The sequence below is a fragment of the Zonotrichia leucophrys genome, chromosome 3, assembly GCF_028769735.1.
Source record: "Zonotrichia leucophrys gambelii isolate GWCS_2022_RI chromosome 3, RI_Zleu_2.0, whole genome shotgun sequence".
Classification (NCBI taxonomy): domain Eukaryota; kingdom Metazoa; phylum Chordata; class Aves; order Passeriformes; family Passerellidae; genus Zonotrichia; species Zonotrichia leucophrys.
The window spans coordinates 33995985-34009462 of NC_088172.1; the positions used below are offsets into that span (position 1 = coordinate 33995985).

The 13478-nt window shown below is 35.2% G+C and overlaps 1 protein-coding gene across 1 annotated transcript in view; it reads right to left on the bottom strand.

Annotated features, from left to right (window-relative positions):
• The window catches only part of APOB (apolipoprotein B), a 35358-nt gene that overhangs the window by 16238 nt on the left and 5642 nt on the right, over nt 1–13478 (bottom strand). Inside the window, 17 exon segments of the mRNA XM_064707173.1 lie at nt 860–1070; nt 1651–1772; nt 1985–2167; nt 2691–2902; nt 4091–4258; nt 5014–5205; nt 5499–5675; nt 6215–6452; nt 6792–7003; nt 8464–8610; nt 8869–8986; nt 9155–9382; nt 10165–10384; nt 11089–11174; nt 11360–11484; nt 12440–12595; nt 12781–12934. Coding sequence (XP_064563243.1) covers nt 860–1070; nt 1651–1772; nt 1985–2167; nt 2691–2902; nt 4091–4258; nt 5014–5205; nt 5499–5675; nt 6215–6452; nt 6792–7003; nt 8464–8610; nt 8869–8986; nt 9155–9382; nt 10165–10384; nt 11089–11174; nt 11360–11484; nt 12440–12595; nt 12781–12934 — 2949 coding nt within the window.

The following is a 13478-nucleotide window of genomic DNA, read 5'->3' on the forward strand; positions in this document are numbered from 1 at the left end:
GGGCTTAATTTTCCTTTATTCACATTTATTTTATATCTGTAACTTTGTTGACTCGAGCAAGCTTCTAATGTTATGTTAGTGCAAATGAAAGGGAATTGAGGTCTCTGACATCTGTCCAAAGCTCCCACTGATATCAGAGGCAATTCCACATGAACAGCAAAGACAAAGACTCCCTGGGGCACCATCAAGATCACAGAATTCCATGGAAGACTGAGGTTTATTAAAGAATGTGATCAGCCCATTTCACTATGGGCTTCTGAGGCAGACAATTTTAGAAACCCTGGCAGGCTGAACATTTTTGTTAGCTCCCCTGTAGATGTTCCCGGAAATATTCTCATCGAGAAGCGTGGGAATTTTTACAGGAAGCTCTCAGTTATTTTTGGTTTTGTTCCTTACTGAGTGCCATTGGATTTCTTCATGTGGAGATGTAATAACTTTTTTTAGAGCCAAGCATATCCAGTAAAAGATAATACCTCTCTGAACAAACCTTGCCTTGTTTATATCCTTGGATTATCACACCTGCAATAACAGTAGTACAATGCATTCTTGTAGTCATGTGCATGCAAACATGGAAGAACTACTTCAAGGAACTTGTAATACAAATTATACATACATACATACATATATATATATATATATATACAGTAGGAAAGATCAATCAATGTGTTATATGTATGCATTTGATACATTAAAAATAAAATACTTTAAAATTTTTCTATAATGGGGTTTCAATGGCAAGTTTATCTGTATCTGTATTTAGGAAAATTCTCCAAAACAAGATAAAATTTTGCCCAATTTTTAAATCCAGTGAAACCTTTTCAAAGATAGCTCTTAAATTCTAAATGTTTTCCTGGGTTACCTTATCTGGCCAGTAAGAGTAACTTCTGTAATCTTCTTGTTGTTGACGTCTAAGACAAAGGTGTATGCTTTCTTCCCAGAAATGGATTCATCAGTAATTCTGAAGTTTGTACCAAAGTCAACACCAACATCCGGAATCTGGACATCACTGGTCAAAATTTTTTTGCCTCTGTTGTACCTGAAGGTCAATGTGGCCTCATGCTGGTTTATACCTAGAAAATATAATGTACTTTATTTATTCACAACTGTGGAATCTGTTTGGACTTTTCTTAAAAGGAGAACAAAAAAAATCAGCTGACAATTATATCTCACTAAAGATCTAACACAACTTTTAATGAGTCTGACTTGCAACTGGGCCATCTTTTTTCTTCTCATCTTCTAAACACACCATGGACTGACCCACTGATCCATCAATACTTTTATTATTTAAATGACCCCACAGATGTTTTGTATGCTTTCATTCTGTATTTCATAAGAAACATATTTTTCTCATGCTTATGTAGACCCCCTCATTATCTCCTCTTCCTTGCTTCCATTCACCAAAGTCACACTTTTATTAAAATCATTCAAAGTACAAAATCAGCCTCTCATCATGAAAATCTTGCACTGAGATTGCATGAAAGGAAATCTAGTTAAATTGTGGGCCTGCCTGGGGGGAAGATGGTATTCCATCTTACACTGTTAAGAATACTATTAAGATTTGTTACTAAAAATGTCTTTTCTATAAAATGACAGTTCAAAACTGAGAAAAGACACACAGGTTTTTTGGGTGTTTTTTTTTTTGACACTTACCTTCTGCCTGGACAGCAAACTTTAAGGTGTCAATCTGGTCATTTCCCTCTCTCTGCAGTTCGTAGTTTGCACTTGCAGAGTATTCCTTTACTTTGCCTGTGGACACTAATTCAACCTCAAATCTACAGAAGAAGCAAACAAATGTAAATTTTTTATCCATGACCACAAACATAAGAAATAATACAGTTCTCAACAGCTCTCTTTCTGAGCTGCTGCTGCTGCCAGTAAGTTTTGAATGATTTTTTAAAGGTAAGCTTGATGTGAGAGACTATTGGAGACTAAGCAGGAAGGTAGTTAGCACAAAATAAACATAGTCTAAGTTGACATGACTTACCTGGATTCTCCAGTCAAGGGAAAATAAGGAACTGCCTCTGCGTCAGTGGAATTAGGGTACAATACTTTGGTGCAGAAATTTAGACCAGGAATGAAAGGCTTACAAGAAGTTGAGGTTTCTTGGTTCTCTATCAGAGTTGGAATCTCTTCAGTTTTGGCTGGAGACACCAAATGCAGTGTATTGCTGGAACAGAAAAGTCAGCAATTTATTCCCAGGACAGGTGCTCAGATGTCCCATTAACACAGTTACTTCTGGATAAAATTCCCCTATTGATGTAGGAGCTAACTAAAATAACATCTGGCTTTACATGATGTAGGTCTTGTTATTGATAATTATAATTTAGTGTATTGAGCCATTTGCTCTGTCTAAAATTAATGTAAGTAGTTCATTTAAATTCAATTTTAAAATATGTATTGCTATTATAATAATTTGATATGAAATGAAACAAAATAATGGAAATAGTAAGAGTATTGTATAAAATTTAAAAAATAGTAACAAATAATCTGTAAGCCATGACTTCAAGTCACCACTTATCTGGCATATTTGCTTGTCTTACAAAAGAAGTTATTGCAGTTTTACAATGTCTGGGATTTTTCTGAACTGAAAATTTCTCCATGCCTGCCCTAGATTTTCAATTCCACCACAATAAAAACCAAGAACAGAAGGAAGAACATAGCCTTGAAAGTTCTCATTCAGTTCTCATTACCTGATACTGAGGAGTTTTACTGGACTCTTGGGAGCAGGAATGCTGAATTTCAATTGTCCAGCTTTTACACTAACATGTGCCTCTATTCCAGATTCATGGAAAATATTAGAATTCATCTCCACACCACTTCCAGCAAATTCAGGCATATTTATTCCCAGGTGTGTCACAAACTCCACTGCTACTGAAGGTTTAGCAATGAGATCTGCTTGCATCTATTTAATAATAAAATAAAAAGGGGGTATTTATTGGTCCAATACACTTCTTGCTGGTTATACAAAAAAAATAACCCATACCACTCCTGTTAATACCGAGGAAAATTTTACAGAATTGATTTTGCTATTCAAAAAATCTGATTCCCAAATCACATAATCAAATGGAATGTATAAGTGGTAACTGTGGTATACAAATCAGCAAGAATCCCTACGTATTTTAATGTAAAAATACTCATGCTTCAGAAAGATTTTATACATGGAGCTACTTGCATGTATTTATAAATCTGAAGACATGAGCCAGTTCTCCATTGTAAGAAAAAAATAGCAGTTTTCAAAGACAATGAGGAAACAAACAAAATGACAAAAAATAAATGGATCCAAGATTTGAATCTCTCCAAACACACACTGGCTTATTGTCAACCTTTTGCTTTGGCCATTAAGAAAGAAAGGACAGAATGCAAAATTCTGGAAAATATTCCAAAGCTAACTGAAGGGCAACAAGTACTAAATTTGAGAATTTATTTCTTATTTTGATTTAGATCTTGTATATGGTAGAAAATGAAAAGTTTAGGTTAACTGACACTGATAAGAAATTCTTAGAACATATTGACTAAGTTAGAGCAAGATAGTAATTAAAACTGTAAAAAGGAATAGAAAAATTTATTTTCTTTTAATTTTAAGTGGATAATGAATTTTGTGTCACATGCTTTTTTTCTTGCTACAATTTTAAGATGTTCCCTCTCAGGTGAAAAAATATTTTACTTGACTCAATTTTCAATATTTCTTTTAACTGCTAATCAAATTTTTCTCTTTGAATTGGCCCCAACAAAATGTTTTGTTTACTTTTAGGCTCAAACAGCAAATTCACATAGTGTAGCTTTTCTACTGTTGTATTTTGAGTGCAAGGGGAGAGAAATAAACAGATCAAAAAGTGTTATTTTTGAAAGAGTGATTGAAATACTTTTAATTCATACACTTTATTATGTCTCATTTGTAATTTATTATATGTATTACTTAATCTAAGCTAAATGTCATCCACAAATTACCAAAGACCTCCAATGAGTTAGAGTTTTTAATTTCGAGAACATTTTGCAATCATTAAAATGCTTCTAGTGTTACAGCTTAACTCATAAATTAAAATGTAGATTATTAAGAGGAGCAAAAATATAGACAACTATTGGAACTTACGCTTTTTTGATGAAGCTTTGCAGCTACTCTTGCCCCAGGTGTTGCTATTCCAGACAAGGCAAAATTCAATTGCAAACCTGCTCCAGTTGGAAGCTCAAACTCATTGTCCATGAATATGTAGTGGACAAATAGATCCCTGTCAACACCTTTTGAGATGGCTTGTGCAATCTGGGAATCAAACAAGGAAATGAACACTAACAAATCTTTGGAATATGCACATTTTGTACTTTTCAAACTGATCAGGGAATGATTGCAACTCTATAATCCAAAAGTTAACTTCATATGGAGTAAGAATCTAACTTCCACAGATTCACTGCTTCAAAAAATATACTAAAAACTGTCAGCAAAAGCTGAAATTTAAATTAATGGCAGATTTTTTACCAGCCTTGACACACACAGGTTGTCTACCTTAACATGCACATACAAAGGTGAATTGGTTTAGATACCATGTAATATTCTGGTTTCCCCAAAGATAATGGCAAAGCATTATTTTACTTCAATGAAAGAAGGATATTGCCAAATATTCCCAAAATTTACTACATCTTTTCTTTTTAACTTGACAAGGATGACATTTTTAATATTAACACATATTTACATAATTTAAAATTTAGTCATGTAACTTAATAGCCAGTACCAAAGTTTTGGGAATTGTTCCAGTAGATGTCTCAATAATACAATATGATCTGAACTTTCCCTTTTTTCTTCCCCTCACCAATCCTCCAGGAGGATGCCACATGGTTACTGGGGAGTCTTCATAGTTTTCTCAGTCCTTCTACATAAGCCTGGGTATTTTATTTTAAATAATTATATTTTCATGCTGGTATCAAATATTTTTGCATAATAGTTAAATACAATCTAAATCTTAAAAAAATCTGTTAAAAAAAAAAAGGTTGATACTGCACATTGCTACATCAGAAACATACCATTTCAGGAACAATCTGAAGAGTTTTAACACTCTTTAAAATCAAGCTTCCCAGCAGTTTAAAATCATTGAGTTTCATGTACCCAAGTTCTTCTCCCAGGATCCTTAGATACGCTCTTCCTTCTGGAGCTTGTTTGCTGCCCAATTCTTTTATCAGTTTTTCAAGGTTAAGTATTATTCCTTTCGCAATATCCTGAAAATTCAGTCAGAAAGCAATAAAACAGACTTTTATGAGGTATGAAATGTCATATATCTAGAACAGGTACGTCATGAAGGTCAGCTATTCTGCACATGCACTTATAGATTTCTCCCCACACAAAGGTCCCTCCAAATACAATTAAGAAACCATGCTGTTAAATAACATTAAGGATTTCTGTTTATCTCACAATAGAGTAGAAGGAACATATAGAGTAAAGCACTAAGTGCTGTGATTACTGTGTAAAGATAGGAATGCTGTGCTGCACAGAGAATGTTTTCAAGCTGTACCTGATCCTGCTTGCCATCCTGCGAGTAACCAAAATAGTCAAAAAGTGCCTTGGAAACCTTCTCTGGCACTTTGCCATCAACCCAGTACAAGGCCTTGGTTGCAGTGTCTGGGAAAAATCCATTCTCTCCAAACAATGCTTCCACTGTTGGTTCAAATCCCTTTCCATCCAAGCCAAGCTGAAATGAACAGAAAGGACAACGTATAACTGAGACAGTTGCCTCCTTTTCTTTGGAACTTTACAACAAATAGACTTTCTGGGGAGCAAAAAATGCATTTAAAGTGTATCCTAGAAGCCCATGACTCTTAACAGAAGATATGGAACACTATGTCTTGTAATTGATTTTATCTCTATGGTGAGGTTCAACAAAAAATATCTGCATTGGTTGTATCTCACTTAAAATCTACTATGAGTACTTAAGTGTGCCAGTGATGATTCATTAGCACAAAGTCAGTGTGTTATGGATGGGTTCATTTTACCCTGAGCCCTCTAATAACTTCCACAGGGTCGTCCATCCAGTCAGTGGCAAGTGACATCACATAATGGATGGCTTGCTTTAAAGCCCAGTGAGACAAAATCAAAGTACCCTTGAAGTCACAGTGATTTCTCCCAAGGCTTGTAAAAAAAATACATTATTCACAGAAAGTTGTTATAAGAAAAGAAAAATGAGAAAGAAAGCAGCTGAATACTAGCAAATGTTTTTGGTAATTGTTGTACCTCAAAGACATCACTTGGGTCGAATCCATAGGCATGCAGGGTGGTTTTCAGCATGGTCTCTTTAGGAATATAGCTGTTTGGATCAAATATCACGTTTCCTTCTACTTTGGCAGAGATGGGGTCAATTCCAGGTACAGAAACTCTTTTTGAAATCTGATAATTTTGTGAGAATTTTCTGAAATCTTTGGCTGTTGGGAGCTGATTTCCTTTCAGAGCTTCTTCAACTTGGCTTTTTAGACTAGTGAAGAGGATAGCAATTAAAATATGATTAGTATATATTCCATACACTCATTTAGTCTTAGTTAATGGTTTTTTAATGCCTTTGCAGACATTCATACAGCTGTGCTGATTGCTAATGGGTAGGTCTTTGCACATATTTAACAGTAAACATAAGACTTAAGGAAAAGACTATAATCTGGCACTGTCCTGACAAAGCCAGTTTACTCAGCTCATGTGCTTGTTTGTCCAAATAAACAGAAAAACCAGTCCAAAACTGCACTGCTAGATAACTACTACTGCAGCTACGGCAAAACTTTTTTCTTCCAATGAGACCAATATAGACCTAAATTTCACTTACTCTTCGATGCCCAGCTCTTCAGAGTCCAGGATGTTTGCAATGTGTGAGGCAACAAAGCTTTTCACCTGCTCACTCTTCTCCTTTGTGAGGACTCTCAAAATCTTTGCAAGATCACTTGGAGAGGGATTTTTCATCACTAGGAGATAGGCTGCTAGACGTTTGTCTGCGGGTGCATCCAGTTCTTGGAATGCTTTGAGAAGGGCTGAACGGTCCTACACAAATAGAGAGAGGTTTGCATTGATGAACTGGCTCATGGATGATATTGCTAAACCCTTTTGGGGATATATAGGGTGAAATAATCACAGAATATTCTTGACTGGAAGGGACCCATAAGGATCACCAGTCCAAGTCTTTAGTGACCGCATACCTATTTTTATACCTTATTTCTACAGCCTATCACAATAGTTTTTTTGAAGTTATTTTGTTAAACTTTCTTTTGCTAGAAAACATCATAGGAATTACGGCTTTATTGAAAGTGATTTTCATAGAATCAGAGGATCACAAAATCATTTGTATTGGAAGGGACCTTTAAGAACCATCTAGTTCCAGTTCCTCTGCCATGGGCAGGGACACCTTTCACTGGACCAGGCTGCTCAAACCCCTCTCTAACCTGGCCTTGGACACTTCCAGAGATGGGGCATCCACAGCTTCTCTGAGCCAGAGCCTCACACCCCCACAGTAAAGAATTTATTTCTAATGTCTAATCTAAAACTACTCTCTTTTAATAGGAGCACATTCTCCCTTGTCCTGTCACTAAATGATCCTGTAAATAGTCTCTCTTATCCTTTATTTTCTTATATTTTTAATTTACGCTTCCCCTCTTTTTTCTCTTTATCTTTTTTGTTTGCTTTTTTTTTTATCTTTTATTTTTTATCTTGTACATACAGGTTACACTTTTACTTAAGAATTCTGATTTTTGATAATTGGGAATCGTGTGCAGACAAACTATCAAAATTTGGAAAAAAAATAATTCAATTTAGGAAAAGGAGATGCTCAAAATCTACTGCTGCAGGAAAAATAAAAAAAACATAATTTAAAACTAAGTAATAATTAAAAAATTTAAATGTATTAAACTGAATCTGAGGATATGAGTTTCAGGTGTTTCCAGTCTCCCAGACTTTTTAAGCCTTATCTGGAAATGACAGCATATCTTTTAGAGATGAAATTTTTCAATATTGAAACTATCTCACCATACTGAGCAGAAATGCTCTGTTTAATGATACCTATTTTGTAAGGGATGCTGTAATGTCACTGCATTGTAAACACACATCTACCCAGTACTGTTAACAATGACGACAAAATGCAAGTATAAAATAGGGGCATGACTTTTTTCTTAGTTGAATACATTTAAGTCTGGGGTAATTTCTTAGTTAACACCACTTTTAAATAAGCAGAAGACACTTAAGACACTAAAAGGAACAGATTTGGTCTTCCCATTTAAACTGAGAATAACTAGACAAAGAAACTGCATCTCAAAAGAGCAACACCCACTACACCAGGAGGTTTCCCAGCTATGTGTATGGAAACTTACTAAAGGGATTCTGAAAACTGGAGCCAGCTAAAAGGGAGACAGCAGAATTTAAAAAATGGGAATAGTTTTGCATATTCAATAACTCCTGTAAACAGTCAAAGTGAACTGAGACAGTTTATCCTGGTTCTTGCACCGATTTACCTCTTCAGTAATTGTCATTTTCCTGAATGCCTGGATGGCCGCTTTCTGAACTGAAAGTGATGCAGCTTCATTTCTGATACATGTCTTCAGAGAAGATTTCACACTGGGTTTAGCTTTCTCCATTACTGCACCCATGTTTCCAATAGCCTGGCAGTGACGAAAACACAGAAAGATGATAAAAACTTCCTCTCCACCAAGAGAAGTAATGTGATAATAAATATCATATCATCATATCATATCAATCATATCATATCATATCATATCATATCATATCATATCATATCATATCAATCATAGATTATCATATAATATCTTATAATATCTTATAATATCATATCATATAATACAATTTAATATTAGTATTATAATAATAGCCTGCATAAGGAAAGAAGGAAATAAAAATACCCGAAGTGTGAGGTATGTGAGTTCATCTTCCCCAGAACAATCAGTGCCAAGCAGTGATACCATGAAGTCTGCAACATCTGCTATTTCTTCTGTCACAATCTTCTTCTCATTGTAGAACCTAAAGAAATAGATAAACACATCAGAAACAGAAGAGGAAATTGGGAAATGTCTACATTTTATTCCTAAAGGGCAAATACATGAAAATAAAAATAAAACAAAAGTGAACACACTTTGGGTTTACTCAAAGCACTGTAATTTTGTACAATTGCATGCTATCCTTACTTACTTAGTAACAGAATGACTCAAGCCATAGAATGAAGCTCTACTTGGCTGATACTGGGCCATGTTAAGAATTTCCCGTATTCTTTGTGGAGTTGGAGAAGGCAACAGTCCCAGGGTGTATGTGACCAGGTCTGCCACAAGTGGATTCACATTTCCAGTTCTCAGGATTTGAAGGATTGCACTGTAGCACTCTGGAGTCCCACACTGGGCCAGGGCCTGGACAGTGATGGAGCTGAAAGGAGAAGAGATTACTTTTATTAATTAATTCCCTGTTTGCAGTTATTGCTGCATGTTGACTGTTTGAAACAAACATATGGCAGGTTTATTAAGGTGTTTTAATCAAAATGATGTAAGCTTATGTGTGTCAGGAAGGAAATTATGTAAATTCTTACCAAAAAAGAAGTTTCTTAGTTTTACAAGTTATACTAATAACCCAATTAAATTAGAATAAGTATTAATGATATGATCATTACATGGACATATCTTTTTTTTTTCCTTCAGAACAGACTTTTCTACAACTTTAAGTATTATCATCTAATATATTGACCCAGACTGAGGCTCTAGCTCCTTTACAGATGGAGGACATAAAGGATATGTAAACTGGCTCAAGTCCAGCTCGGACAAAAGAGTAAGGGTGTGGAGTGGAGGGCAGGGTCAGACCAAACAGTAGCACTCTTCCATGTGAAGTCTTGCACTCAAAACTGTGTTCTGTGCTATAAGTTACATTTGGGGGTTTGGAATTACAGCCATTGTCTTTGAGCAAAGCTGCATGAAAGATATTTGGCTATAAAAACACATCCAAAGGATTGTGTCAGGCACACACAGTTGGCCTGAGGCTCCCTTCCTTATTTACCTCAATGTATAGTTCTTATAACACTTATCTTTCTGAAAGACACTCATTACATCCAATACATCTCTAATTTAAAACAATTTACAGCAAATCGTCAACCATAGCATGGTTTTGCTGTGGCATTGATGTATATTGTTTTTGCACTGTGAACTGCTCAAACACACCTTGAGGTTTCCATCATCTTTGGTACAAGAAGGCCAAGAGTGCTGTTATGCAAACTCCTCAGCCCAGAAACAAATCTGTAAAAGAGTCTTGCTCTCTGCTGGTTCTCCTGGGAGGCTGCAAGTTTCTGAATTTCCTGCAGGATTTTCAGAACAGCATCACCCTGCCTGGACAGTTTGGCATCTGTTCTTTCCAGTGCAAGTCCCTTCTCTTCCAGTGCATCTAGAAATTGGAAAAAAAATGCATTCTTTATGTCTTTTTCAGGGAGCTATGTTAATTTTTATCTTCTGTCATACATTCAGTATAAATACAAAGTCTGTACATTATTTAATAACTGTTGAACATGTGGATTTTCATATAATTGTCCCAAAAGTTGAATATTTGTATACATTCTTTTGTATTTTAATGAAGATTATTCCTTCACACCTCTCAGATTAGCATATTTTTCTTTTTAAAATTTTAATAAATATATGTTGTAAGAAGTATTTTATGACTGGGATTAACAGGTCAGAAAAGTATGTTTCAGAACAAAATATGTAGTAATAATGGATTGTTTACATTTGGCACTGAAGCGAAAAGATGCTTAAGAAATCATGGGTCGCTGAAAAGGGTTCATTTAACTAATTTCCAATAAGATTAAAATTACTTTTCAAGTAAATTATATATTTTTAATTTTTAAAGAATAATTTTAAAATTAAAATGAAAACACAAAGATTATTTAAAATTAGGGGTGTATTTAAACTTCTCGGGTTTTCTCATTTTATACTCAAACTTTTCCCTACTAAGTTGGTAAAATTTCATTTAAAATGATGAGTTTATTTGGTCCCCTCTTCTTTAATTAATTAACTATAAAAAAATTCACCCAAAAATGTTCCCTGTATTTGTATTTGTCTCTGTATTTATAATATTGAGAACTGCAGCTATACCTCCATCAAAATTCTTGTTAGTGATCTTTGGGGTATCTTCAAGCTTCAGAGTCTGGTTGACCTCTGTCATGACACCATAGCGATTTCTAGGAAAGAAAGACAAATTTAGTGCTTTAGTTAAGTCCAAGTGCTTTTGTAAGGTCTTGACAGGCCTCCTGCCTTCTTAAAAACAAAATGTCCATTTAGGGATGAAGTCAGGGCAGAATGTGATACATCACCATTTAAAATGGATTTATAAATATAGGCTAATGATAAATAGTGAGCAACCTACTTGTATGAGGAAGGCAGAAACAGGTGTTTTTCACTGCAGACAACATCTCTTATGTGCCTTTTCTTTGCATCAATATTGTAATGACAGAACTGAGTGCTCTTCAGAAGGGCAGATAATGGGGTGCTCTGTAAAATAAATAGTTTGACAGCTTACTGAGTAGAATGGGAAGCAATCATGGTTTTAAAGGTTGACACAGTTTTACTGTAAGATTAACAGTTACATATTGGAAATGGAGGCGCATAACTGGAATCACAAAAGACAAAATTGTGCCAGTAATAATCTTTGGACTTAAGTCTCTTCTCAGGCAAAAATCCCACTGAAATGTTCCCTCAGGCCTTATTGAGGTGCTTGGGTTAGTAGTTACTTCATGACTGATCCCCTGCTGCCTACAATAAAGGCTCCTTCATAAAACAAATTTGAATTTTTGGAGTAGTTCAGTCCCTTGTAACAATTGCGATGTTCAGTCTCATGACACAAACTTTAAAGATTTCTACAAAAAGCTGTAGAAGTGGCAGAAGTTATAAAATGTGTTTTCCACATTATATGAAACTTTTTTTTTTATTTAAAACACCCAAAAGCACAGATGCCTTCATATCAGAAAGAAATCTGACCATGTTCATGCAAGCAACTGCATCTGATCATTGAGGATTAACAGGCAGATCAAACATTTTGTCAAACCACTTACTTCAGGGCAGCTAGATCCTTATCCTCCTGGACCTTACACATACTTTAAGAGTTTTAGAGGTCTACATGTTTTAAATAAAATCGGAATTTTGAAAATTTTGACCCAATTTGGCTATGCTCTGATAGATTATTGAATAATCAATAGGACTAGCTCCATATATGAAAAGCTGTCCTTTAAAATAGAGAAGAACATTGAAGAAGGTAATCACACTCTTGCTCTGCATTGGTTTTTTTCTATTGACAACCAACAATACTGCAGTCTGATCTAATGGAAGGGTGCAATAAAACTACGTTTTCAAAAAATAAATATAAAAGTAGTCATGGTAGTGGTTATTTATCATTTTAAGTTCTGGTGTGAAAAATGTTATATTATATATTTTTTAATGGCATACTTACTAGTCCTTTTACAATGGCAATGGGGCTGACATGATCTCTGATGGGACTGAAGCTGTCACAGCCTTTCAGGTACCTGGTAATTGAAATATCTTCTGCAACATTCCCTTTTCTGGACTTGAATTCAACTTCACTGTCACACTTTCCATACACAGTATCCTGGAAAGAAGAAAGAAGTCAATGCCTTTGCTTGTGCTGTCAGACATTTTCTGATCTACCTGCAAGGCACCCTTTCTGATCTGAATGTCCAGGCCTTTTGAAAATGATGTTCAGGAATAACTCTGTCTAGGTGAGCTTTTTTCCATTGGTTAACACAATAAAGTGAATGCTTTCAAAAGACCTACCATTGGAATTGTTTTCATGTTTTCCATCGTTTCTGTTGGCACAAGGAGAGCTGAGATGATACCTCTCTTGAGATTCAGTATATTCAGAGGCTCATCCTTCTCAGGATACAGCTTGACTTTGGTTCCATCCTGAATGCTGAATTTTAGCTCATTCCTGCCCCCCAGAAAAACAAAATTAGTATGAAAACATATTAAGGCCACACAGTGAAGAACATTTTATCAATAACCTTACTGGGCTAGAGATAAAGCATCATGTTTATCTTGGTCTATCACTATTTACTATTCACTGCAGTTACTAACAGAAAGTACTACTATTAAAGCAACAAAATTCTAACCAAGGACATTTTGATTTCGCCAGATTATGTCATCTAAGGGCAAGCAAATATCAAGAGCAATGGCTGAAAGTTGGAGTTGCATAAATGCAGAGAGGAGATAAACTTTTAGACTGGGATAATTATTAACTACTGCAATAAACTACGAAATGATGGAAAGAATTCACTACTAGTCTGAGTCTTTAAAGAAAACTTTAACTGTTTTCTGTAAAACATATTTTAACACTGTCTCTAGTTGGTTTGAGATCGATAACTAGTGAGACAAAATTACTGAGGCGCTGAAAAAAGCATGAAGGTGGCATGACTAAAATATGCACTGACAAGCACTAGAGACTAGCTGAGTGGAGGGAGTAGAAGAAATTACTT